The sequence below is a fragment of the Trachemys scripta genome, chromosome 1 (genome assembly GCF_013100865.1).
Source record: "Trachemys scripta elegans isolate TJP31775 chromosome 1, CAS_Tse_1.0, whole genome shotgun sequence".
Classification (NCBI taxonomy): Eukaryota; Metazoa; Chordata; order Testudines; family Emydidae; genus Trachemys; species Trachemys scripta.
Window position 1 is genome coordinate 90,314,472 of NC_048298.1, and position 25,351 is coordinate 90,339,822.

At 42.4% G+C, this 25,351-nt stretch overlaps 1 protein-coding gene across 1 annotated transcript in view; it reads left to right on the forward strand.

Annotated features, from left to right (window-relative positions):
* Nucleotides 1–25,351, forward strand: part of ENTHD1 (ENTH domain containing 1) — a 64,601-nt gene that overhangs the window by 33,450 nt on the left and 5,800 nt on the right. The window contains 1 exon segment of the mRNA XM_034757874.1: nt 11,980–12,146. Within this exon segment, the coding sequence (XP_034613765.1) occupies nt 11,980–12,146 (167 nt within the window).

The following is a 25,351-nucleotide window of genomic DNA, read 5'->3' on the forward strand; positions in this document are numbered from 1 at the left end:
GGGGTAAGGAACGCAGGCCAAAACAGGGAAAGAACAGGATAAAGAATATTTAGATAAGTTAGATGTATTCAAGTCGGCAGGGCCCGATGAAATTCATCCTAGGGTATTTAAGGAACTAGCTGAAGCAATCTTGGGGCCATTAGCAATTATCTTTGAGAACTCTGAGGATGGGAGAGGTCCCAGAAGACTGGAGAAGGGCAAACATAATACCGGTCTTTTAAAAGGGGAACAAGGTGGTCTATAATTCCCCAGGTCCTGTCAGCCTAACTTTAGTACCTGGAAAGGTACTGGAGCAAATTATTAAACAATTAGTTTGTAAACACCTGGAGGATAATAAGGTTATAAGGACTAGTCAGCATGGATTTGTTAGGAATAAATAATGCTTAACCAATTTAACTTTGGACAATCCAAGACTTGGAATGAAGTAGCCTGCTTATTCTGGTGGCCACAGATGCGGGATGATGTCTGATCCTACATCAGGTTTTGTGACAACTGTGCTTGGATTAAGACCTTTTGAAACAAGCCTTTTGTCCTCCTGATACAGTATGAAACCCTTTCCCAAACCTGGTCACATAAAACCCTTGATTTCATAACAGAACTACCAGAATCAGGAGGACACAACACTATACTAACAGTAGTGGATCAGCTTACCAAAAGGCCCATTTTATACCATGCGTATGCCTCCCAACTGTAGAAATTACTGCACAACCCTTAATTATGCATTTTTTCCACCGTCATGGCCTTCCTGATCATCTTACCACAGACTGAGGCTTTCAGTTTACATCCAGAGTTTGGAAGGAAGTGTTTCATGTCGTGGATGTCCATTCGCATACATCCACCTCCGATCATGCCCAGACGGATGGCCAATCAGAATGGGTCAACCAGGTATTTGAATAGTATCTACATTGTTTCCTGAACCACTGCCAAAATAACTGGGTTGTGTTACTCCTGTTAGCCAAATTCGCTCATAACAACACAATGTGCTTCAGCCCAATTCAGTCCCTTCTGTCTCAGCTATGGGTTTCATCTACAGTTCAATCCCTCTGTCCCCTTGTCCACAGCAGCTCTTGCTGCCTCAGATCTGGTACAGACTATTCATAACACCCAGGCATCCGGAAGCTGCCATAAGAGCCTACAAACATCATGTTGACACATACCACAAAGAGGTCCCACCTCTGAAGGTTGGTCAAAAAGTATGGCTGTTCACTAAATACCTACAGACCAACCAACCTATGCACAAATTGGATAATCAATACAAAGGCCCTTACACCCTTCAACAAATCAGTCCGGTGACATTTGAATTGCAGTACTCCCTCAGTCCTGGAAGATCCATCCAATATCTCATGTATCCCTCTTCTCAATGATCTGAAACCTCTTCTCAATGATCTGTTTCCCTGCTGGTGCCACAGCTCCAACCCCCAGTTCAAACACAGGGCCATGAGGAGTACATAGTTTGGGACATCCTGGATTCCCAAATACGTAGACGAGTGAGCACTGTATTATTTGATCGACCAGGAAAGATTGTGGATGCGAAACATGCTCTTGGGAGTCAGCTCATCATGTTCGTGCCCCTGCAAAACTACAGGGATCACCATGAAAAGCCTGACCCCATGGCTCCTAGAGACCAGCCTTGAGGGTGCAGGGGAGGAGTAGTGTCAAGCATCATGGGTCTCAAATCCAGTCCCATGGGGTTGCCAAGAGAGAGAGCCATACCCCCTGCACCACCACCCTGCAAGGCCAGACAAGGAAACCAGTTGATACCCCTCAACAGGGGCTACACCTGCTAACTCAGCAGCATCACCTGACAAGCAGCAGGCTGCTGATTGGACACCTCTTAGCATAAAGGTTCCTGTTCCTACCTTACCCTTTGTCTGAGGGACTAGCTGCTAGGCCTGCTGCTGACCAGACTCCTGAGATCATGTTCATAGCTCCTCACCTGGTTCCCGCTCTTTTTTGTTACCTCACCTTGTTCCTTTATTTTGTCCCTCATCCTGACTCCAGTTAACAACTCTGGCTTCTTGAACCTTGGTGTAACTTCTAATTCTGTCTCCAGTTTTGACCCCTGGTGTGACTTCTGGCTCCAACTCTGGTTCAATCATTGCTGTGGCTTCTGACCCCAACCCTGATTTTAATCTGGGGTTTAACCATGTTACAGGTCCCAACAAAATCCCACCTATTTTCAGCAATAAATTCCAGCCTGATTTATTATTATTATTATTAGTAGTAGTACTGCCGTGGCACCTAGGAACCCTAGTCATGGAACAGGCCCTGATTGTGCCAGGTGCTGTACAAACACAGAAGAAAAAGGCAGTCTCTATCCCAAAGTGCTTGTCTCATCCTTGGGACTTATCTGGTGGAATCAGGTACTATTCAGTGAGAGTCAGAGTATCCCAATCTGGCCTAGAGTGAGTCCAGGCATCACATGGAAGCGGGATTATGCTAGCTGGTTAAATTAGCTCTAGCATCTGGCCATCAGTCAGCAGAACTGATGCCCACGTGGAACATGTTTTGGAAGGTCACTTATAAAAAAATCTTTGTAAACTGCAGTGATAAGTTTATTAATAGAAATAACTATATCCCTGTAGACATGCATGGGTATTCCAGGACAATACTCTTTTCTTAGTAACATTTTGTTATCTGATCTCTAGTCTCTGCACAAAGAGGTTATATGATTAATATGTAGACTAACACACCTTTGTATATTTGGTAGCTTTATGAACTGCAACTTCACCTGATTAAACTGCTTGTTCTAGAGAGAATTCTGTGCTCTCTACCCTACTCTGACTCTTCTGACAGAGATCTAGGGGAGGAAAGTTTTCCTCATTTGGACCATTGAGGAGACATTGCTTTTTAGATCAGGTGGATGAATCCTACACTATTTCCTTCAATTGTGGGAAAGCGGGAGGGACACTGGTGGCCTAGGACTCTGATATATTCAAATTTATCCGTGTTCTGTTTTCCAAAATCAATTACATAGGGGCTGGGAGCAACTGCCTCTTCTGACTGGTGTTTACAGAAGCAAATACAGACTCTGAAAGGAGGTGTGTTCAGCCCTTGACCAGTGGGAGAATTAGTGCATCCCTGAATGTAAGGGTGGTGATAGGAGGTGGAATAAAGAGGAAGAAAATCCCGTGAGGGGAAGTCCCATCTCAGACGACCCATTTCTGTGTTCCAAGACTTTTTTTTCCAAATGCACACTATATGGTTCTAAGGGGCATATTCACTGGCCAGTGTATGAAATTCCCTGGGCACGGAGGAGAACATGCCCCAAAAGTTTTATGGAATCTTATGATGAAGTGGAATGCAGTATTGTCTCTGTCTCTTCCCATCTATTCCTGGCTATTATTTCTGAGGCTCTACAAGGCCCTGCTGTAACTAATTTGCTTCTTCCCCATCCCAAATAGTTTTCTATAAATGGTACCCCCTGCTTTGCAAACAGGTTTGGAAATGAGATTTTTCATTTTAAAAGCATTATTATAGCATGGTAATATTCCACCATCCCCCTGCCAAGCTTCCCCTCTTATTAAATGTCAGCAGCACTCGCCACAGTCCAGCTCTCCCTCTGTTCAGCAAGCTGCTTTCACAGTGGATGATGAAACTTGGCATGGATAAACAGTAAATCTCATTAGTGATGCCCACACGTGCTGTGTAAGGGATTGTATGTGATCTACAGTACTGAAGGAAAGCACACACTGGGATTACAAAAGAGAAATTGAGAAGGGTTCATCGCTATGGTTGCTAAGTCAGCACAGGCAAAGCTTGCACATATTTTTCAAAATGGCTTAACATAAATATATATTTCAACCCATTCCGTTTTCCATGCACAGCACACTGGAATTTAGGAAAGCAGCACTTTCAGACTCAGATCCATGCTTTCTCTTTTCTTATGCTGCATGCTTTCATAGTTAAAAATAATACTTAGCACTTATGTAGGACTTTACAGTTTAAAGTCACTGTCATTGACTAATTAAACCTCACTGAGGCCCAGTGATTGCCATTAAAAAGTCAACATTTATCAGAACTGTACTGCATAATGAACAATGATGCTGGAGATACTACACTTAGGGCAGGTCTTCACTATGGGGGGGGAGGGAGTCGATTTAAGATACGCAAATTCAGCTACGCGAATAGCTACTCCGACGTATCGGAGCCGACTTACCCCTCTGCGAGGACAGCGGCAAAATCGACCTCCGCGGCTCCCCGTCGGCGCTTAGTCCCACCTCCGCTGGTGGAGTAAGAGCGTCGATTCGGGGATCGATTGTTGCGTCCCGACGAGACGCGATAATTCGATCCCCTAGAGATCGATTTCTACCCGCCGATTCAGGCGGGTAGTGTAGACCTAGCCTTATTTCCTGTTCTCTGAATAGAGAACTATGATGATTTCCAGCACTGTGGTGACTGAAGATGAATGCTGAATTTTGAATGGTGACCACTGTAAGTATTAAGCGACAGAGTCCTGGAGCACCTTATAGACTAACAGATATATTGGAACATAAGCTTTCGTGGGTGATACCCACTTCATCAGACGCATGTATTCATGGGTGAATACCAACATGCGTCTGACGAAGTGGGTTTCACCCACGAAAGCTTATGCTCCAATACGTCTGTTAGTCTATAAGGTGCCACAGGACTCTTTGTCGCTTTTTACAGATCCAGACTAACACGGCTACCCCTCTGATACTGTAAGTAGTATTCTCCTTATTGTACGGATGGGAAATCTGAGAGGTTAGGTGCTTGATTCTCATTGACATGAAGGCCACTTTGCACCACCGTGGCAGTGTGAGGAGGTCTTAAAGTGGTTGTAAGTGTAATTTACTCAAATTTAAAGCCTCTTCACACTTCCAGGACTGCATCAAGCAGTCTTCGTGTAAATGAGAATCAGGCCCTAGCTTTGCTGCACATGGTCATTGCCAGAGCCTAGATTAGAATTCAGGAGTTCCTAGTTTCTGCTCTTGTACTTATATCCCTAGTGCTTTTTAATGTGGCGAGAGCTTTCAAATGTACCTCACAGAGGCCTTGTCCACACTGGAGAAATTTGTGGAGCTAATTACCAGAAGATGAAGATCACTGGCATAATAGCCATAGCAGTGCAAATAGTTCTCCCATTACCACCTCACAGCGCATTGGTCACTGCTCATACAGCTTGTGTGGTCTACTTTCTTTACTTTGTCAGAAAGGAGATAAGTTTGCCGGAAAATACTTATGCATACAAATAGCACAACAAACAGCATGGAGCTAGTTGCATGCTGTTTTCACAGTGATCAGCCTCTCTGATTTTATTCTGATTCTATCATCGGCAGTATCTAAGGAGGCCATTGTATAAGAATGCTGCCAGCTGGCTTGACAGCCAATGTGCAGGCATTAGTGGCCATCTGGGGCAATGAGGTGAGCCCGGACCACCTGAAACTAGTCTTTCACACTACTTTAATGTATGACTGGGTACGTGAGCTACTGGGTACCAAGATGAGTATTGCTTAGGGTGGCAAAGAGTACTGAGAGAAGGCAAAGGGACTGAAGGTCCAAGAAGAACAAGGCTTGGGACAATTACAATAGATCTGGTTTATGCTGGAAAATGTGCTCCTTTTACAACAAACTGGACTGAGTTCTTAGCATTCGCTCTCCTACATAGCCTGAAGTGCTTCTAGATAGCATGGAGGTTTCTTGCAGCGCAATGGTGATGGAAAAAAGGAGAGCACTCGATCTGTGAATCAGGTGAACCAGCAAGACAAGGGGATTCCGGACACATTGCTGGAATCTCAGGATCCAGAGCTGGAGGTGGAGACTATGTCTATGCCATTGCTGCAGGAGGCAGAACAGGAAACATGCCCTCTATAGCAGGTATGCAGCTTTTTATTGTAAAATGTACCAATGGGAGCGGATTTTGTAGGCTTGAGGACAGACGAATGGTTTCCAGGTTCCTATGAATGCTGTTCTTTGTGATTGTGGATAGAGGATAATGCCTCACATGAAGGTGGAAGTGTCCAACTCTCTCCCCAGCTCTTCCATTCTCTCCTCCTCTACAGAATGAGAGATAGTTACTGACCCTCTCCTCAGCCCACCCAGTTCAGTTCCCCTGTAATCCACCAGGATCAGCATGTCCTTCCGTAATGTTGCCCCTTGCTTTCCGCTGCAGAGTTCAGAGTGGAAGTGCCTACTTCAGCTTGCATAGTAGCTGTCTGTGGCATGTCATGCCTCATGGCCAGACTCCAAATGATGGATAAGAGGGGAGAAAAAAAGTCAAAAGTAACATAGAAATCACAAAAAAGGGACTAAAAATAAGATACTATTGCAAGAAAGTACATATTGAGCATATTGGTGTAATTGTTCATGTGACATGGTATTTCTCAATCCATACACAGTTTGCTGCTTGTATCTACCTGCACTCAAATTTTATTTTTTCTTGCTGTTTAATGCATGAAAAGCAGTTTTAGGCATATTTTGAGGACACAGTGAAGTAGAGATAACTACAGACCATGAGAGTAGGGAAACTAATTATGCTGTCTATCCCACCAGCACTCAGAGATCAAATACATTGATTGAAATCTTGTGGAGATATGATTAATCTTAGTGATTTCCCCTCAGTATTCAGGAGTTATGCCCAAAAACCTGAACAAAACAAGTCTTCTAGCCTTACAATCAAATTTTGGGGCATTGCATATTTCCCTTCACCCCTACAGAAGCTCAGACAACCTCTTCATTCACAGCGCTGGTTCTCGAATATCATCAGTGCAAACAAAAACTGCTTTTCTTTCCCTTGTTAATCTAGTTAGAGTGACCATCTCCTGGCCAATCTCCCATCCTCACATTAATCTAGTATCCTCACTCACCCTTCTAAATGTTGTGTGTAAATTCTAATAATACATTCCTACCATCTCTACTCAAAGAAGAAAGTGCCTTGTGACCAAGAACTGGAATTCAAAACTGAAATGGAATGGTTACTTTTGATCACATTCCTTGTTGTATCAGGGGAGGGATGTGCTTTTGCTATGATTATTAACTCTTTCATTTCTTATTTCTCATTTTAGTAGCCTCTGTGGTCATCCCAGAACAGACCTGGGGGCAAGCAGACTGGACCCATAGAGATGGAATGACTGACAGACTTGAAGTCCAGGAAAAGGAAGAACAGAGAAGACCTAGACATGCACAGAGACATGAATAAAGATTTGGACTGCACATATAAATTTGGAGAGCATAAAATAAAACGACCTTTGAGAAATAGGAAGGTTTCAAGTATCAGAGGGGTAGCCGTGTTAGTCTGAATCTGTAAAAAGCAACAGAGGGTCCTGTGGCACCTTTGAGACTTGCATCTGAAGAAGTGAGGTTCTTACCCACGAAAGCTTATGCTCCCAGTACTTCTGTTAGTCTCAAAGGTGCCACAGGAAGGTTTCAGACAGGACAACAGGGAAATGATGCAGGGCTAATTTGAGGTGGGAGAAATGCAAATGTAGGACACAGTTCCAAAGGGAAATTTTCTACTATTACATTAGGGCTCAAGCATAAGTGAAGTACTGACGCAACAACTAGCTGTTACACCTATGCCTTCCATCCCTGCACAGTACAACATTTTAAATCAGGATACCACTACTTATTGGATTACCTCCTACTCTTGCTGCCTCATAGCCATTCCACTCCTTTACAAGATCCTGGAAAGGAAAATTGGAGTCCCAGTGAGATGCACTTTTGAACTTGGAAGATAGCATCTCTATTGCTTTTTATAGTGTACCTATGTCTATTTGTTTTGCTATTGCAGCTGGCCTGCAACTTTGTGTATAATAGAAGAGCTTCTGGAGTCCTTGTAATAGCTCCCAGAATCCACTGCTTCAGATTGCCAAGTAGGGAACTGTGTGATAAAAAATTCAGAGGGCAATGCAACCACAACCAGGTAACAGAGCAGAAGTGTGTATACAGGGCAAAACTGCAACCAGAACAGAATGGCTAATGTGGACACACTGCTGCATTGGTATTTACAGCAGTGTCACCCCACCAGTTCAGTTACAAATAGTTCAATTCTCTACTGTAGACAAAGCCATAAATATGATTCCACTTACCTTCCACACAGTGTTAACCATTTTCCTTACCACATTTGCTAATTTAACTTATTTAGGCTTTTACAGAAGCATTATACTCTCTCAGCTTTATCCTCCTATTTGAATTGATCCTGCCGTGAACTCATAATCATCAATTTCTGCAATCAGAATAATTTTTATGTCAAATGCAACCTGATTCTTGCAAAATAAAAACCATTATGAACCTTTGCCCCCAACTAGAACTGAAACCAAACCAAAGCTTTTGGAAAACTCAGTGATGATCAGTTAATGTTTTTAGTGTTATTTTCATTTCAATGCAGTCATTGCATTACCTATTTAAGGTGTGAAGCAGAAACAGAGAAATATCGTGAGAAAGGCTTTTCTCACTAATTCTGGGCCTGCTTTGTAGATCTAAGAGGCTAGAATCATTATCCAAACTTTTGGGTAGTTACATGAACTGAACTACCAAGACTTTGAGTTGTGTCAGCTTCCGAGCGGTCTAGAAGGGTTTGGACTTCTGGAATATGTTGTTTCTTTGCTGTGAGAAAAATGAACAGACTTGGGATATTCTTTCTTATTCTACTTTTTAGATTGTTGCTATTATTTCGTTGACTAAAGAGGAGTAAAAACAACAAAAGCAGCAACAAAGATTACACGCACGTAGCACAGCACCACTTTCAGGGCTTTATCAGAACATCTTTGCATTCAACCTTTAAACCCATGTGTCACCAGACTGCTTCCAACGTCTGTGTCTGAACCCACCCCAAACACATTAAAACTCTGTAAGATCATATACCTTTCTGTCATTCACAGTCACTGGCACCAGCCATATGCCAATCACAATTACTCCTCCTACATCCAAGGCTGCCAATCTGTCTGGAGTTGCCATGGCAGATTCATTTTAATCTGTTCTAGGAATGTATGACTTTAATCTTGACTGCACTACAAAAAAATACCCATTGTTGATAGCAGGTGTCAGCAACAAAGAGAGTTAAACCAATGCTGAATGTAGTTTACCTGCAAGCGTGCTAAGGATAGACTTCAGCACTATTTCAACTGCATTCATTCCTGCCACCCTGATGTAAGCAACAGATACTTTTCAAGTGTAGACAAGGCCTTAATTCCCCATTCAGCTGCTTTAAGCACTGCTTTGTTAAATCTAATCTGGTAAGACCATTGGAAACCTGCTGTGGTTTTTAACTAAGGCTGTCAAGTGATTAAAAAAAATTAATCACGATTAATCGCGCTGTTAAACAATAATAGAATACCATTTATTTAAATATTTTTGGATGTTTTCTACATTTTCAAATATATTGATTTCAATTACAACAAGCGTACAGTGCTTACTTTCTATTTATTTTTGATTACAAATATTTGCACTGTAAAAAACAAAAGATAGTATTTTTCAATTCACCTAATACAAGTACAGTAGTGCAATCTCTTTATCAAGAAAGTTGAACTTACAATCATAGAATTATGTACAAAAATACCCAGCATTCAAAAATAAAAAATGTAAAACTTTTGAACCTGCAAGTCCAATCAGTTCTACTTCTTGTTCAGACAATCACTCAGACAAACAAGTTTGTTTACATTTGTAGAAGATAATGCTGCCTGCTTCTTGTTTACAATGTCACCTGAAAGTGAGAAAAGGCATTTGCATGGCACTGTTCTAGCCGGCGTCACAAGATATTTACATGCCAGATGTGCTAAAGATTCATATATCCCTTGATGCTTCAACCACCATTCCAGAGGACATGCGTCCATGCTGATGAGGGGTTCTGCTCAATAATGATCCAAAGCAGTGCGGACTGACACATGTTCATTTTCATCATGTGAGTCAGATGCCACCAGCAGAAGATTGATTTTCTTTTTTGGTGGTTTGGCTTCTGTAGTTTCTGCATCAGAGTGTTGCTCTGTTAAGACTTCTGAAAGCATGCTCCATACCTCATCCCTCTCAGATTTTGGAAGGCACTTCAGATTCTTAAATCTTAGGTCGAGTGCTGTAGCTATCTTTAGAAATTTCACATTGGTATCTTTATTGTATTTTTTCAAATTTGCAGTAAAAGTGTTCTTAAAATGAACAACATGTGCTGCGTTATCATCCGAGACTGCTATAACATGAAATATATGGCAGAATGCGGGTAAAACAAAGCAGGAGACATACAATTCTCCCCCAAGGAGTTCAGTCACTAATTTAATTAACACATTTTTTTTTAACAAGCGTCATCAGCATAGAAACATGTCCTCTGGAATGATGACTGAAGCATGAAGAGGCATATGAATCTTCAGTGCATCTGGCAAGTAAATATCTTGCGACTGTGCCATGCAAACACCTGTTCTCACTTTCAGGTGACATTGTAATTAAGAAGTGGGCAAAATTATTTCTCACAAATGTAAACAACTTGTTTGTCTTAGCGATTGGCTGAACAAGAAGTAGGACTGAGTAGACTTGTAAGCTCTGAAGTTTTACATTGTTTTGTTTATGAGTGCAGTTATGTCACTAAAAATCCTACATTTGTAAGTTGCACTTTCAAGATAAAGAGATTGCACTACAGTACTTGTATAAGGTGAATTGAAAAATACTATTTCTTTTATCATTTTTACAGTGCAAATATTTGTAATAAAGAGTAATAATATAAAGTGGGCAGTGTACACTTTGTATTCTGTGTTATAATTGAAATATTTGAAAATGTAGAAAAACGTCCAAAAATATTTAATAAATTTCAATCTGTATTGTATTGTTTAACAGTGTGATTAATCATGATCAATTTTTTTGAGTTAATCATGTGAGTTAACTGCGATTAATTAACAGTCCTATTTTTAGCCCTTTCTGTGAAGAGAGGAAAGCATCTCAAACATTACCTATTTCAATGAAAGTATTTTCAAAGCTGTACTAGCTACCAGTGTGTGACCACATCAGTAGTCAACTGAGATGTTATAATCACCAATTTTTGGCATCCCTCTAAGATCAAATAAAATAAAACAAGTGAGCAGCACTGGGAGAGATCATCAGCTGGTGGAAATCAGCCTAGCTCTAATGTCTTCCTAGAAGCTACACCAATTAGCCCCAGCTGAGGACCTGGCCCAACACACCTGATACTGAAGAGATCTGGGTTCTCTTCTCTTGGGGAGATTTCTTTACTTTTCTTAGCCCAGTTTCCCCATTTGAAAAGAAAAATACTAATACCCTACCTCACAGTGCTGTAGTAAGGCTGAGTTCTTTAATATTTGTAAAATGTTTTAGCATCCTCAGATGAAAGGTGCTATGAAATTGCAAAGTAGTTGTAGTATTACGAAGCTGAAGTTGGGACTGGTTAAAGAGAGTCCTTATGAAAACACAAATCTTTTCAATAATAGCAAAGAAAACAGAGCCAGAACATTTCTTTTTGTATCAACGGTCTTTTTTTTTTTTTTTTTTTTTTACACATTTGCTCTAGGGCAAAAGTCACCGTATAGCAGAATAACAGATCGAAGTAAGTCCCTTAGTATTTTAAAAGCCTGCAAGACCTCGTTATAGGGTTCTGAGTTTCTCCTATAATAGATGATCATATCACTGACACCTAAAGCAGAACAGTGAGCTGCATTCTTTATGGTGCTGTGACATCAACGTTATTAGGGGAAACGCAGCCCCCTGGACTCAGGTCTCAGCATGTAGGTAAGTCAGAGAAGTCAGCATTCAGTTATTTTTGTTTTAAAAAGTATACTTGCAATGGCCTGATTCTCACACAGATAAATGTATTATCAGTCTTAAACATTTAAAAAATATTTCAGTCTATATTTAATGGCCAGTGGTTTTACTAAAAACCAACCAACCAATCAATCAATTTAGGTAAGTTGTAATTTTTAACACCACCTATAAAGCTCGAGTCTTCACCACTTTGAGCAAGCAGCATGGCTTGTACCTGAGTGTTCACTGCTTAACTGATGATTTCTGTATTGTCTTTTCCACCAGGACTTGATAGTATTTAGTGAGGATGAGCAGACCCCCGCCACCACCACTTTGCCACCTCCGTTTCCTGCTGAGGGCTCTTCAGATGGACCACTACCAGTGGTGCAGGCAGCTGCCAGTGACTCCTGGAACAGAAGTATGTTGGCTTAAGAGTTCAAAATCTGAGCAGGGACAGAAGTTCTGTATTAATACAGAATCTTTAACTGAATGAGCTTTACCAAAATAAGTCAGTTTGGAAGGCATTTTATATAACCACTTTACTGCTGAATAACATAGCTGATACATGGGGCAAAACTCATATCAGCTTTTGGTCTATGTATCCTGTGCTTCAAAGGAATAGTCCATTCCAATGAACAGGGAAAGAGTTAATTGAAATAGGCAGACCTAAAAAGGGTTCAGTTTGATTTCAGGCAACCATCCATAAATTTGGATGCTTGTTCTGACTCTGTCTCCTTTGGTTCCTTACCTTCAACCCTCTCATTAATTAGACGCCCCTGAAGTCTTCCCCTAACAAGGCTGCTGCATGTAGGACATCAGTTTTTTTGTTTGTCCTTGGGCACCCTATGTATTTAAATTTTTCCTACACTCTAAACTTTCCCTGTTCAGAGGTGCGCACTGAGTGCATTGCTTAGAAGATTAGAATACAGCAAAGCATGAGACTCAACCAGAGAGGCTGTCAATACTGCTAGATAGCAGGATGTTCAAACCATAGTGGGGAAGGGTTATAGGAAGGAAGGATGTGTGGAAAAGGAGTTATTAAGAGGCAGCCAGGGAAGGGAGTGAAGGAAGAGGCTAGGGCATGGAGCTGGTGCTGTGGAAGGGGTCTAGAAAGAAGAAGTTTTTTTGAGGCTGTGGAGAGAGGAGGAAATATGAACTGTAAAAAAGTTCTGAAGCGTTTCAGAGAAAGGGTTGAGATTCAGTTCAGTTAATACTTGAGACCCCAGATTGTACAGTCCTAGTTTAAGAAGAGCCTCTGAAATGGAGTTATTGCTATACAGATGCTCCCCAGGTTATGCAAACCTGACTTACGCAAATCTACAATTATGGAAAAAGTTCCGTAAGCTTTTCTCTTTTTTCTTTTTTTTAATTTGCGTAATTGTTGAGTATACGTTCCTGACTTATGCAAAATTCGACTTACACAAGGCGTTCCAGAATGGAACGCCTTGCGTAAACCGGGGAGCATCTGTATTGCTTTCTAACAGCTGATGCTGGCTTAAGTTATTAATTGTAAGTAGCAGCTATTCAGCTTCTCCACAATATGGTTTGTATTTTTCTCCCCTCTACTTCATTAGGATAAAAGGCTGAAATCAGCTTCCTTAAGAAGAGTTCACATGTTCCTGCTGCTATCTCTTCTCCTGCACCTCAAGGGAGAGTTGTGACATCACAATTTGTTGCCATGGAAACAAGTGATGTCACAAGCAGAGAATTAGGTCCTCAGGCGCAAGACATAGGGGCGAGAGAATAATAAGCAGCTGGAGTAGGTGAACTCTCAAGGAACCAAGATCCTGTTTTCATGCCAACACTTGTCTCCTTAGTGATAAAAAATGAGGAGGAGTGAAATGCAGAAAATCTCATAGCTTAGAAGCTGAATTTCTTTTACATTTTTAAAGTCTTCCATAAGGCTTTATATTATAAATATAAATTATATTTAGGTATAAGCATAAGAAGCCTATTCGGGGTGGGGGTGGGGATTGTTTGCTTTTACTCCTTGCCCTTCCCTGCCTTTAAGAACATAAGAGAATGTGTCACCTCATTATTTGTGTATGTGAAACAGGCCATAAATATGTCTTTCTAAAAAGCCTATCATAAAAATGGGGGGAGGGGAGAGAACAAGGATGAGGGGATTCATTTTTCTGCTCCTGTGAATGCAATAGGTAAAAACCAAAGCTGCCTGGAGTAAAAGCTGAACCTCACTACATGTAGGGCTGAAATCTCTCCCTACTTATCCTGCAGGGGGGGAAAAAAGTTTATCATCATACCATGTTGCAAAGCCTAAAATAATACTGGGGTCTGTCATGTGAATTTTGGGAAAGATGGACAATTCAAACCAGTTCCACATGCCTTTAACTAATCTTTCTGCTGTAAACACACACAGTATAATCCCCCTATGTTTTCTAGAGTGGTTCTTATCTCAGCTGATCATAGAATCATAGAAGATTCCTTATGAAGTCATCTAGTCCAACCCCTTGCTCAAAGCATGACTAACCCCAACTAAATCAACCCAGCAAGGGCTTTATCAAGCCAGACCTTAAAAACCTCTAAGGATGGAGATTCCACCACTTCCCTAGGTAACCCATGCCAGTGCTTCACCGCCCTCCTAGTGAAATAGTTTTTCCTAATATCCAACCTAGACCTCCCCCACTGCAACTTGAGACCATTGCTCCTTGTTTTGTCATCTGGTGCCACTGAGAACAGCCGAGCTCCATCTTCTTTGGAACCCCCGTTCAGGTAGTTGAAGGCTGCTTCCAAATCCCCCCTCACTCTTCATTGCTGCAGACTAAATAAGCCCAGTTCCCTCAGCCTCTCCTCACATAAGTCATGTGCCCCAGCCCCCTAATAATTTTCATCACCCTCCACTGGACTCTCTCCAATTTGTTCAAATCCGTTTGGGGGGTAGGGGGAGAGAGGGAGGAAAGTGGAGGCAATACTCCAGATGTGGCCTCACCAGTGCCGAATAGAGGGGAAAAAATCACTTTCCTTGATCTACTAATGCAGCCCAATATACCGCTAGCCTTCTTGACAACAAAGGCACACTGTTGACTCATATCCAGCTTCTCGTCCACTGTAATCCTCAGGTCCTTTTCTGCAGAACTGCCGCTTAGCCAGTCGGTTCCCAGGCTGTAGCAGTGCATAGGACTCTTCTGTCCTAAGTGCAGGACTCTGCACTTGTCCTTGTTGAACCTCATCAGATTTCTTTTGGCCCAATCCTCCAATAGGTCACTCTGGTTCCTATCCCTACACTCCATGTATCTACTACTCCCCCCAGATTAGTGTCGTCCGCGAACTTGCTGAGGGTACAATCCATCCCATCATCCAGATCATTAGTGAAGATGTTGAACAAAACTTGCCCCAGGACTGACCCCTGGGGCACTCCACTTGATACCAGCTGCCAACTAGACATCAAGCCATTGATCACTACCTGTTGAGCCCGACGTTCTAGCCAGCTGTCTATCCACCTTATAGTCCATTCATCCAGCCCATACTTCTTTAACTTGCTGGCAAGAATACTGTGGGAGACCACAACAAAAGCTTTGCTAAAGTCAAGGTATATCACGTCCACAAGGTATATCACTTCCCCATATCCACAGAGCCAATTATCTCATCATAGAAGGCAATCAGGTTGGTCAGGCACAGGCCTTGTCAAATTGACTGCATCAGATGTGCATGGTACTTGATTTCAAAGATACCATGTACGGCAGAATGGAACCCAACCAAAGAAAGGGGTTTAAGATATATAGTATTATTTTTTAAAAGAAAACAGCTCAGCTGAAAGTATCTGCACTAATTATAATTCACCTTACAGCTCTATCCCTTTTCTCTCAATATGTTATCCAAAGTTTTGATTTACGCTGTCACCATTTCAATCTCATTTTTGCTGAATAGGATACCACTGGTAAGTATATTTGGAAAACTTACAGCTCTGAATCTGAGCATGCCAGGATGTTCCCCAGTTTTGAGTTTCTGCCTTTTGCAGGACTATGGTAGGTTGCATAGTAGGTTGTTATGCTTGTCTTTCCATTCTAGTTTTCAATTAACATTTTTCCCCATATGTTCAGTAGAGGCTTACTGTTAGAATTGTGGAGAGTGCTGCAAGGTGTATAGAGAGAGGTATGTGTGGGGAGCAGAGTGCTGTACTAGGAGGGGCTCTGCAGATCAGGAATGAATTGTATTTTTTAATAATTATTTATATTGCAGTAGCATCTAGAGACCCCAATTAGGGCCTCATTAGGCTATGTGCCAAACACAACAGTAAATGACAGTCCCTGCCCCAAACAGCTTAACATTCCTACCTTATGAGACGCAATAGGTGGCTAAAAAAAAGGAGGGGGGAGCAAGTGAAATAATTAGGATAGCATAATAATCAGCAGAACAGTGTGTGAAAGCTTACCTAGCACTTGCTTGTACTATTCTGACCCTGGCTATCAAGTACTTTTCAGTCTCAATTCTAGAATGAGAAAACTGCAAACACACACACACACACACACACACACACACACGTCTTTCAATCAGATTTTACATGTTAACCAAGATGTGGAAAGTCAATACTCAGAGTTAATTATTCTAGTTGTATAAGCAGACCCAATAGTCAGACTTATTAGTGCAGTCTAGTAAACACCTTGAGTGTTTTTCATCTACAAATTCCATTTCCAGAACTACTCAGTACCCATTAAGAACAGAGAAAAGGTATAGTTCAATTTTTAAAAAGCAGCAGCAAGCTGAAATTGGTGCATGCGGCTTAGTTCTAGATAAAGCGACAGCAGTTAAACCACAGTTGAAACCCCAAAGAGAGGATGGCTGAGAAATAGAAGCATATCCTAAAAACCTGCAGCATTCTCTTTTCATATAACATAAATGAGGTATGACTGCAATCATAGTCACTGAACACATGACACTTAAATGACTTCCTTTCCCCCTGCCTTTGAAAAACCTAATTTCCTTCTTCTAGTTGCTCATTCTAGAAGGCGGTTGTCTGCAGTGCATTACTGTGAAATTCAATGCAGCCCTTATTACAACCACCAAAAAACCCAACAACAACCAAAAAACCCTCAAATACAGAGAAAAATCATCAAGAGAGAGAAGGTTTCCAGAAACTAGTCAAAATACAAACCCAGCATGGGAAAAGGGAATGGGATTTAACAATGTCTGACACCTAAACATTCTGTTTGAACTGGTCTTATGTATGTTAAGGAATAATGGGCCAGACCTTCAACTTGTGTGAACTGGCATTGCTCCATTGAAGTCAGCGGCGCTACAACAACTGAGGATTGGTGCAGTATCTTTGTTCTGTAAATTCCTAAAGAAATGTCAGTATTCTATCAGATTGCCTTTATTATTATCCACATTTTTCAACAAGAAGCTGGTTTTGAAACAAGGCTCTGAGGTGAGAGAGACTTCCTTTGAGGGATTTGACACATACGGTAGGTCTACACTGCAATAAAACACCCACGGCTGCCCATTTTAGCTGATTGGGGGTAGACATTTAGGCTGGAGCCTGGGCTCAGAAACTCTTCTCCCTCATGGGGTCCCAGAGCCCAAATGCCTCAGTGGCGGCGGTGGCTGTCCCTTGATACGAGGTTGATGTCTGTCAGGGGGAAAAGTCACGATGAGACGTAAGATGGCTGAGGAGTCCAATCTGCGCTCTAAGGGTTTTTCCGCATATGTGACAGGTGGTTGCTTGGAGAAAGCACAACTGCTGGCTGGGATGCTGTACACTTTCCTTCCTCCTCTGCCGTTTCTCAGTCTCTTGAGCAAGGCGATTCTCTTCAAAAGGGGCTGAGGCTTGATGTATGATGCGATGCCATTGCAGTCTATTGCCAGACAGCTCTTAACAATTCGTGGGGTCAATACCTCCCTTCTTAAGATATACTTTAATGGTACCCTTGTAGTGTTTCCTTTGTCCCCCATGGGTCCTCTTACCATGACTAAGTTGAGAAAAGAGGACTTGCTTCGGAAGACGAGTATCAGCCATCCACACACAATGACCAGCCCAGTGAAGTTGATGTTTCATAATTTTCGTCTCAACTGTGATGTTAGCTGCAGAGAGAATGCTGCCATTGGTACGATGGTTTTCCTATCTGATACGGAGAAACTTCTTGAGGCAGCACTGTTGGTACCACTCCAGATGCTTACGATGGCTTTGGTATGTCACCCACGTCTCACACCCATAAAGGAGATTGGGGATGACTGCTGCATTGTAGACCAGGATCTTAGTTTCCATCTGCAGATCTCTGTCAATAAAGGCGTGATGAAGCAACTTTCTGAAGGATGTGCTAGCATAGCAGATCTTATGTTCGAGCTCCACATTAAGATCCAAATGTCTACACGGCAGTTTTATAGCCCTGCAGTCCAAGGCCCACAAGCCCACGTCAGTGAGGACCCAGAGCTCAGGCTCCAGCCCAAACCTAAACGTCTACACTGCAATTTTACAGCCCCACAGCCCAAGTCAACTGACATGGACCAGCGGTGGGTATTTTATTGCAGTGTAGACATACCCTGTATATGTTTGTGTGCGTGGTCTGAGAAGCCAGACACTGAAAGGGGAAGTTTTAGCTATTTAGACAACAAGCAACTTTCAGTCCTTTTTTAAATGGTTAGATGGACAATTATTCTGCAAGCTTTACAGCCTAGCTTGCAGAGTGTCTCATTGTTGTTATCCTGTCAGGCAGTTAATGTTTAAAACCATTTATTTTCTGTTTTCATGGCTGCACCTCAAGAAATGCATTCTATTTTATCTAAACTGAAATGGATCTGGCTGTTCTGTTTGGGAAAATATTGACTGTAATGTCCTGGAGTGGTCTGTTTGCCTGTTTTCAAATTCAAAACAAAGTAAAGAGGAATTAACTGATGAATTGTTGGGCTCACATCAAAGAAATTCAGCCCCTAGAAATTGCCCTGGCACTGCCTAGGGGTAGGCTGGACATCAAATGGGCCACACCAAAAGGCTAAAAGCAGTTTCACCCTCCATTCCCCTGACACAGCTCTGTCAGGGCATGCCAATTCTAACCTACAGCCCCTCCCTTGAACACATTAACTAAGACATTAAAAAGAAAACAGACAAGAGTAGTGCAATAGCCCACCGTATGTTGCCTTGCCCTTCATGGGCTGAAAACATGGCATACTCAGCCCCTCTGGGGGATGGTTCACATCCCGTTGCTCCCAAGCAGTGCTCTCCAGCTAAAACTCAGGGCAGCCCTGACAGGTTTTAGACTAGGGACAATTAACCCAATTCTAATGCTCCTTGGAGAACAAATATCTGAGAATGGGCTCTTCAGTTTAGCAGAGAAAGGTACAACATGATCCAATGGCTGGAAGTTGAAGTTAGACAAATTCAGACTGGGAATGAGGCATACATTTTTAACAGTGAGGGTAATTGCCATTGGAACAATTTATCAAGGGTTGTGGTGGATTCTCCATCACTGGCAATTTTAAAATCAAGACTGGCTGTTTTTCTAAAAGGTCTCCTGTAGGAATTATTTAGGGGTGGCCTGTGTTATACAGGAGGTCAGACTAGATGATCACAGTGGTCCCTTCTGGCCTCAGAATCTAGGACTCTAGAGCAGGGGTCGGCAACCTTTCAGAAGTCATGTGCCAAGTCTTCATTTATTCACTCTGATTTAAGGTTTCGCGTGCCAGGAATACATTCTAACGTTTTTAGAAGGTCTCTTTACATACAACAATAGTTTAGTTATATATATTAGACATATAGAAAGTAAATAAAGTTTTTAAAATGTTTAAGAAGCTTCATTTAAAATGAAATTAAAATGCAGAGCCCCCCGGACTGGTGGCCAGGACCCAGGCAGTGTGAGTGCCACTGAAAATCAGCTCACATGCTGCCTTTGGCACATGTGCCATAGGTTGCCTACTCCTGCTCTAGTGGGAGCAGTAGGACACAGAACCTTCCATGGGCTGAAAAAGTCAATTAGGGAAAATTGTAGGAGGGCATACTGTGACTATTCTACCTGCCCAGGTTTCAGTACTCCCCCATACTGATTGCCCAGGCAGGGCTAAAGCCTGCAGCCCATTTTTTCTACCAAGGCTAAAGGATAAGTAATCAGACTGCTGGCATGATAGTGGAGGACAGGTGCAGATGGGGTTCATTTAAACTGCAAGGCTCAGCTGTCAAGTATAAAAAGGAGAAAGAACAAAGGTGGTGGGAAGACGTTGGTCTCAGCCTGATGGTTGTTTGGCTGCTACAGCGTGCACCTTGGAAAGAGAAAAATCTTGTCCTTTGTTGATTTTTCTGCTTGTATCCAGAAAGGGGGAGAATTATTTTTTTACAAGATTAAATTCTGGAAAAAAGAACAACTGTTTTTGTTTTCTATTTGGTGAGCTACTTGGGTGTGGAGGTGGGAAGCCCACTCTGTGACAGATCCTAGGGGTCCTGACTCCTCCTTAAACAAAAAGGATCATTAAGAACATTGTAGCTATATAAGCTAAAATGAGATTAACAATCCTTATGCTTAGGTTGGAATGAAGGTGTCAGGAATAGTTCCAGCCCTCATGCACATCATTACATAATTACTAGGACTGTTAACCATGCCCTGAAGAGTCCTACATTGTCCATTGCTGGAGACAACCTACAGGACGAAAGGAACCAGTGATCTGATTAAAGTGCAACAACTCATATGCTCCAGATGACATATAATGCAATATAAAAGAATTACGGCTCTGCTCTCACCTGCATGGGTATAGATGAGGTATAACAACTGAAGTCAATATTTCCACTAATGTAAAACTGGTGTAAGTGAGAGAAGAATCAGATCTATTTATAAATTAAAAATCAGGGTGAGAGGGTGGCCTGTGACCTTGTAACTGTGTACTCCTCCATTCTGAGACCCATGTTTTAAGTTTACGCAGCCGTTCAAAGAGATGTTTGTTGGCAAACTCAAGGGTATTTTCACAGTGCAAGCACTAAAAACATTGACAAATTAGAGATAGAGGAGATCACTCCTCTTTGGGCCCAACCGATCAAAAAATACAGTTCACGTACCATGTCTGTTGGCTGACGCGCAAGTCCATAGACTTCTTTGTGGAACAAGGCAGTTTAAAAGGAATTAACTGCAACTTTGAAGAAATTCTTCTGGCTGCAAGGAAATAAAAGTAACATTCTGGAGCACTTTTGGCTGCAGATAGTGCCAAGAGAAGGAGCGAGTAAGCTCTTGGATCTCTCCCCAAAACTATTGCAGGGGGATTTGACAGTTTTGGATGCATTTTGACTAGTTCCTGGAAACCTTCTCTCTTTTGATGATTTTTCTCTGTATCTGAAGTTTGTGATACTGTAATACCAAGCTATTGAGTAAGACTAGTGTGATCATTTCTAGGAAACCAAGCCTCTCATAGGTGATTAGCATTTAAATAAGACAGTCACTGAGGACTATAAGTTACATGCACCAAAATAGCATTCAGCTTGAGCAAAACAAATTTGAATACAATACTATGACTAGAGATCATAATTACAGATATTGAAAAGAGCACAGTGTTATGGGTTGGTTATAACTGCAGCACTATTGAAATAACAGGGGTGCTGCAGGTCAGGATCATTGGCAAAGATCCGCGGGAGAGCAGATCTAGAACAGCAGAGTAGGTTGCATAGTCACAGGAAGGCTGGTCCCCCAACTACTGCTTTGAATAGTAGACAGAGCACTGGACTGAGACTCATGAGACCTGGTTCTGTTCCTGGCTCTGCAAGTGACCTGCTGTGTGGCCTAGGGCAAGCTTCTCTGTGCCTCAGTTTCCCCATCTGTAAAATGGGGATAATGATACTAACCACCTTTGTAAAGTGCTTTGAGCTCTACTGAGGAAAAGCACTATATAAGAACTAGATACTATTATTATTGAAACCTAGATATTTTGGCTCAGATACAACTGTGATGGGTGGCAGCACAACACCCTAAAATAGAAATTTCCAGTTTGTGTGCTGTTTAATCTTCATCTTCTTTGGTACTTTTTGAAAACTTTCCCAAAGTGAATAGAAATAGAAATCAATATTTTCAAAAATTGGGTGTCTAAAGTTAGATTCCTACAGCCTTATTTAAGCACTGAAATAAATGGGCATAATTTTCAAAAGTGACCAGCTCTCCCAGCAGCTCACATTCACTTCAGTGGCAACCAACACTCATGAAAACCAGATCATGTATTTAGGTGTGCAAATAAGAATTTGGGACCCTAACTTTAAAGCATCTATTTTTACAAATCTTGGCCAGAATGTTTTCCCGTCAATTCTGTTCTAATGTTTATATACATAGAGGGCATGTTTACATTTGTCAAACCCACACCGCCTTTTGGGGGAAGACTATTGGAGGATGGCAGAATCCCTGCATAGAAACTGCAGCTAGCTATTCAAACACAACCTGTTCCAATCTCCAGAGATACACCGGACTGGATTCACAAGGGGGACTTAGGCACTTAACTGACAAGTTAAGTGCCACTGGCATTCACAAAATCACTATTCAGCTGCTGCCTAAACCAGTAGATCCCTAAAGTCCCTAAGTTTCCACCAGCAAAATCCCCCTGGTACCTAATTTGCATGTCCGGCCACCTACGCCCTTGAATAGTGTCCCCACCCCCCAGCTCAGTGCCTAACTTGTGCCTAAGGCCTGGTGGGATTCACAAAATTCCCGTGCCTACCTTGCATTTGGGGCCTGATCCAGTAGCCATGCTCAGAGGATACCTTAGAGCATGTCTATCAGATTGGGCCCCACACAAAATGGTGGAGGTGGTGCCACTTCCCTTTCAATGTCCCAGTGCATAGAACACTAAACCCAGGGATTTAGGGTGACCAGATGTCCTGATTTTATAGGGACACTTTGGCTATTCAGGGCTTTGTCTTGTATACGCACCCATTACCACCCTTCCATCCCAATTTTTCACACTTGCTCTTTGGTCACCCTATAGGGATTTGAACCAGGACTCCCACCTCCCAGGTGAGCAGTGACAGAGTCATTTAAAAAAAAAAAAGTGTCAGAATGCATTTCCATTCCTCATCACTCAAAACTGATAGTACCAGAAGTCTGAGGAAGAAGCCAGAGTGGTGTTCCGGAGCATTCCGGCATGACTCAAGCCCTGCAGGCGAGAGCCCTAACCATTGTGCTGCAGAGGCACTCTTACTCTCTCTGGCCCAATGACTTTATACACAGAGGAACAGATCCAACAGGAGAGACTGAGAGCCCCACCCCAAAGTACCACATAGCCCAGTGGTCAGGGCAATCTTCTCAGTAGCGGGAGACCAGGGTTCAAGTTCCTGTTCCACATCAGGCAGAGGGGGAATTTAAACCCAGGTCTCCCACATCCTGGGTGAGGGTGCTAACCACTGAGATATTGGCTGTAAGGGGGGCACCACTGCCTCCTCTTGGCTTAGGTGCCTAACTCCAGGGGAGGTTTCATGGCTATGAATCCCAAGTAGAGAGAGGTGCTTAAATCCAGGCCAGAGGGAGGCGACTAACTCCCATTGAGGGATGGAGTATAGGCTTATACCCCTTTTGCATTGCCTGCTAGGGAGCTTAGGTGGCTCCCTGCTTGGCTTACTGGCTTTTATAAATCCCATTTTTAGGTGCCTAACTCTCCCCATATATTGTACAAGGACCCTGGGTCCCTAACTTGGAGTAGTGAATTCCACTAGGCAGCATGGCATCTAAAAGTGAGATGGTGCATGGTCTGTATTGCAGCGCCTACATGCCCTCATGAATCTAGCCCACAGTGCTGTTTGGAGTGGCAGAATTTGGCCAGTAGCACATGTGCTTGTTCACTATCCTTTACTTCCTATCCCTTCCAGTGGAATGAATGAAGTGGTTCTGAGGGCAGAGGCAATGAGAGCCAACCGAAAATGAACGCTGAATGCAGCATTTCCTAGTATCAGATCCTCTGTGGGAGTGTTCTGGTTCAGTAAGCTGGTGTTCAGGTTAAGAAAACAGCAGACGGGTAAATGGAATGAAAAGCTAACATGAAAATTGGGAGCCCAATGCTGAAGGAGAGAGGTGCGGATCATAATAAGAGGGAGGAAAAGGAAGAGCATCTTCAACACCTTTCTCAGATGGTTCCTTGCCACTACTCTCAGCTTTACACTGTTTCACTGTGAAAAAACTGGAGTGCATGTATTATTAAATGACTTCCAAATGTGTTTTCTACAAAGGCTATAGTATTCATAGAATCATAGAATATCAGGGTTGGAAGGGACCTCAGGAGGTCATCTAGTCCAACCCCCTGCTCAAAGCAGGACCAATCCCCAACTAAATCATCCCACCCAGGGCTTTGTCAAGCCAGGCCTTCAAAACCTCTAAGTAAGGAGATTCCACCACCTCCCTAGGTAACCCATTCCAGTGCTTCACCACTCTCCTAGTGAAAAAGTGTTTCCTAATATCTAACCTAAAGCTCCCCCATTGCAATTTGAGACCATTACTCTGAACAGCCTAGATCCTCTCTCTGGAACCCCCTTTCAGGTAGTTGAAAGCAGCTATCAAATCCCCCCTCATTCTTCTCTTCTACAGACTAAATAATCCCAGTTCCCTCAGCTTCTCCTCATAAGTCATGTGCTCCAGCCCCCAATCATTTTTGTTGCCTTCCACTGGACTCGTTCCAATTTTTCCACATCCTTCTTGTAGTGTGGGGCCCAAAACTGGACACAGTACTCCAGATGAGGCCTCACCAATGCCGAATAGAGGGGAATGATCACGTCCCTCGATCTGCTGGCAATGCTCCTACTTATACAGCCCAAAATGCCGTTAGCCTTCTTGGCAACAAGGGCACACTGTTGACTCATATCCAGCTTATCATCCACTGTAACCCCTAGGTCCTTTTCTGCAGAACTGCTGCCTAGCCACTCGGTACCTAGTCTGTATTGAGAAGGCACTTAAATATAAACAAGTTAGAATTTTAAATTATTCTCAAAAATAGAGAGTAAGGTATAGAGATTTCAGATCTTTCCATTATTAGAAATCTATTATCTCATCATTCCTTACCTACGCACATATGTGCACACACACAGAAACACCCCCCACTTTCTCCTGCCCCAGCAATTAAAGACCCATCTTTCAAATGTAACATTTAACAAGAGCATACAGTATCTTTGTTAAAAGACAGACTGTATCTACCATTGAATCAGTACATTAACTGATTCTAATCTCCCCACTGTATCAACAGTTTAATACTGAAGGCAGTTAATGTACTGGTCTTTTTATTATCTCTGAGCTCTATTTCCTTTGAGCACTGTAATTACTCGCAGAGGAACTTTCATTCACACATTCTTAAACCGTGAGATACATTTCAACTTTTAAAAAATCTCTTGTCACACCTGCTGACTCTCTGCTTTGAAACCTGTAATGCATGCATATCGGGCTAACATGGAAATTGCTCACAGCAATAGCCTCTGGGAATCTAGCTCTGTCTAACAAAACCACATGGTGGTGTATGAAGAATAATGCAGTGTGCCCCAGTAACAAGAAAGTGGAGATATCAAGAGAGAGCAATCAAGAAGGCACTAGTACTGTAGGACAGAGCTTTATATCTTAGAGGGGCAGTAGCAAATGGGAATTGTGTGCGGCCCAGAACCATAGGTGCTGGAACTAGGGGTGCTGCTGCACAACCTGGCTTGAAGAGGTTTCCATCATATCCAGGATTTACAGTTTGGTTCAATGTCTCTCAGCTCCCCCACTATACAAAT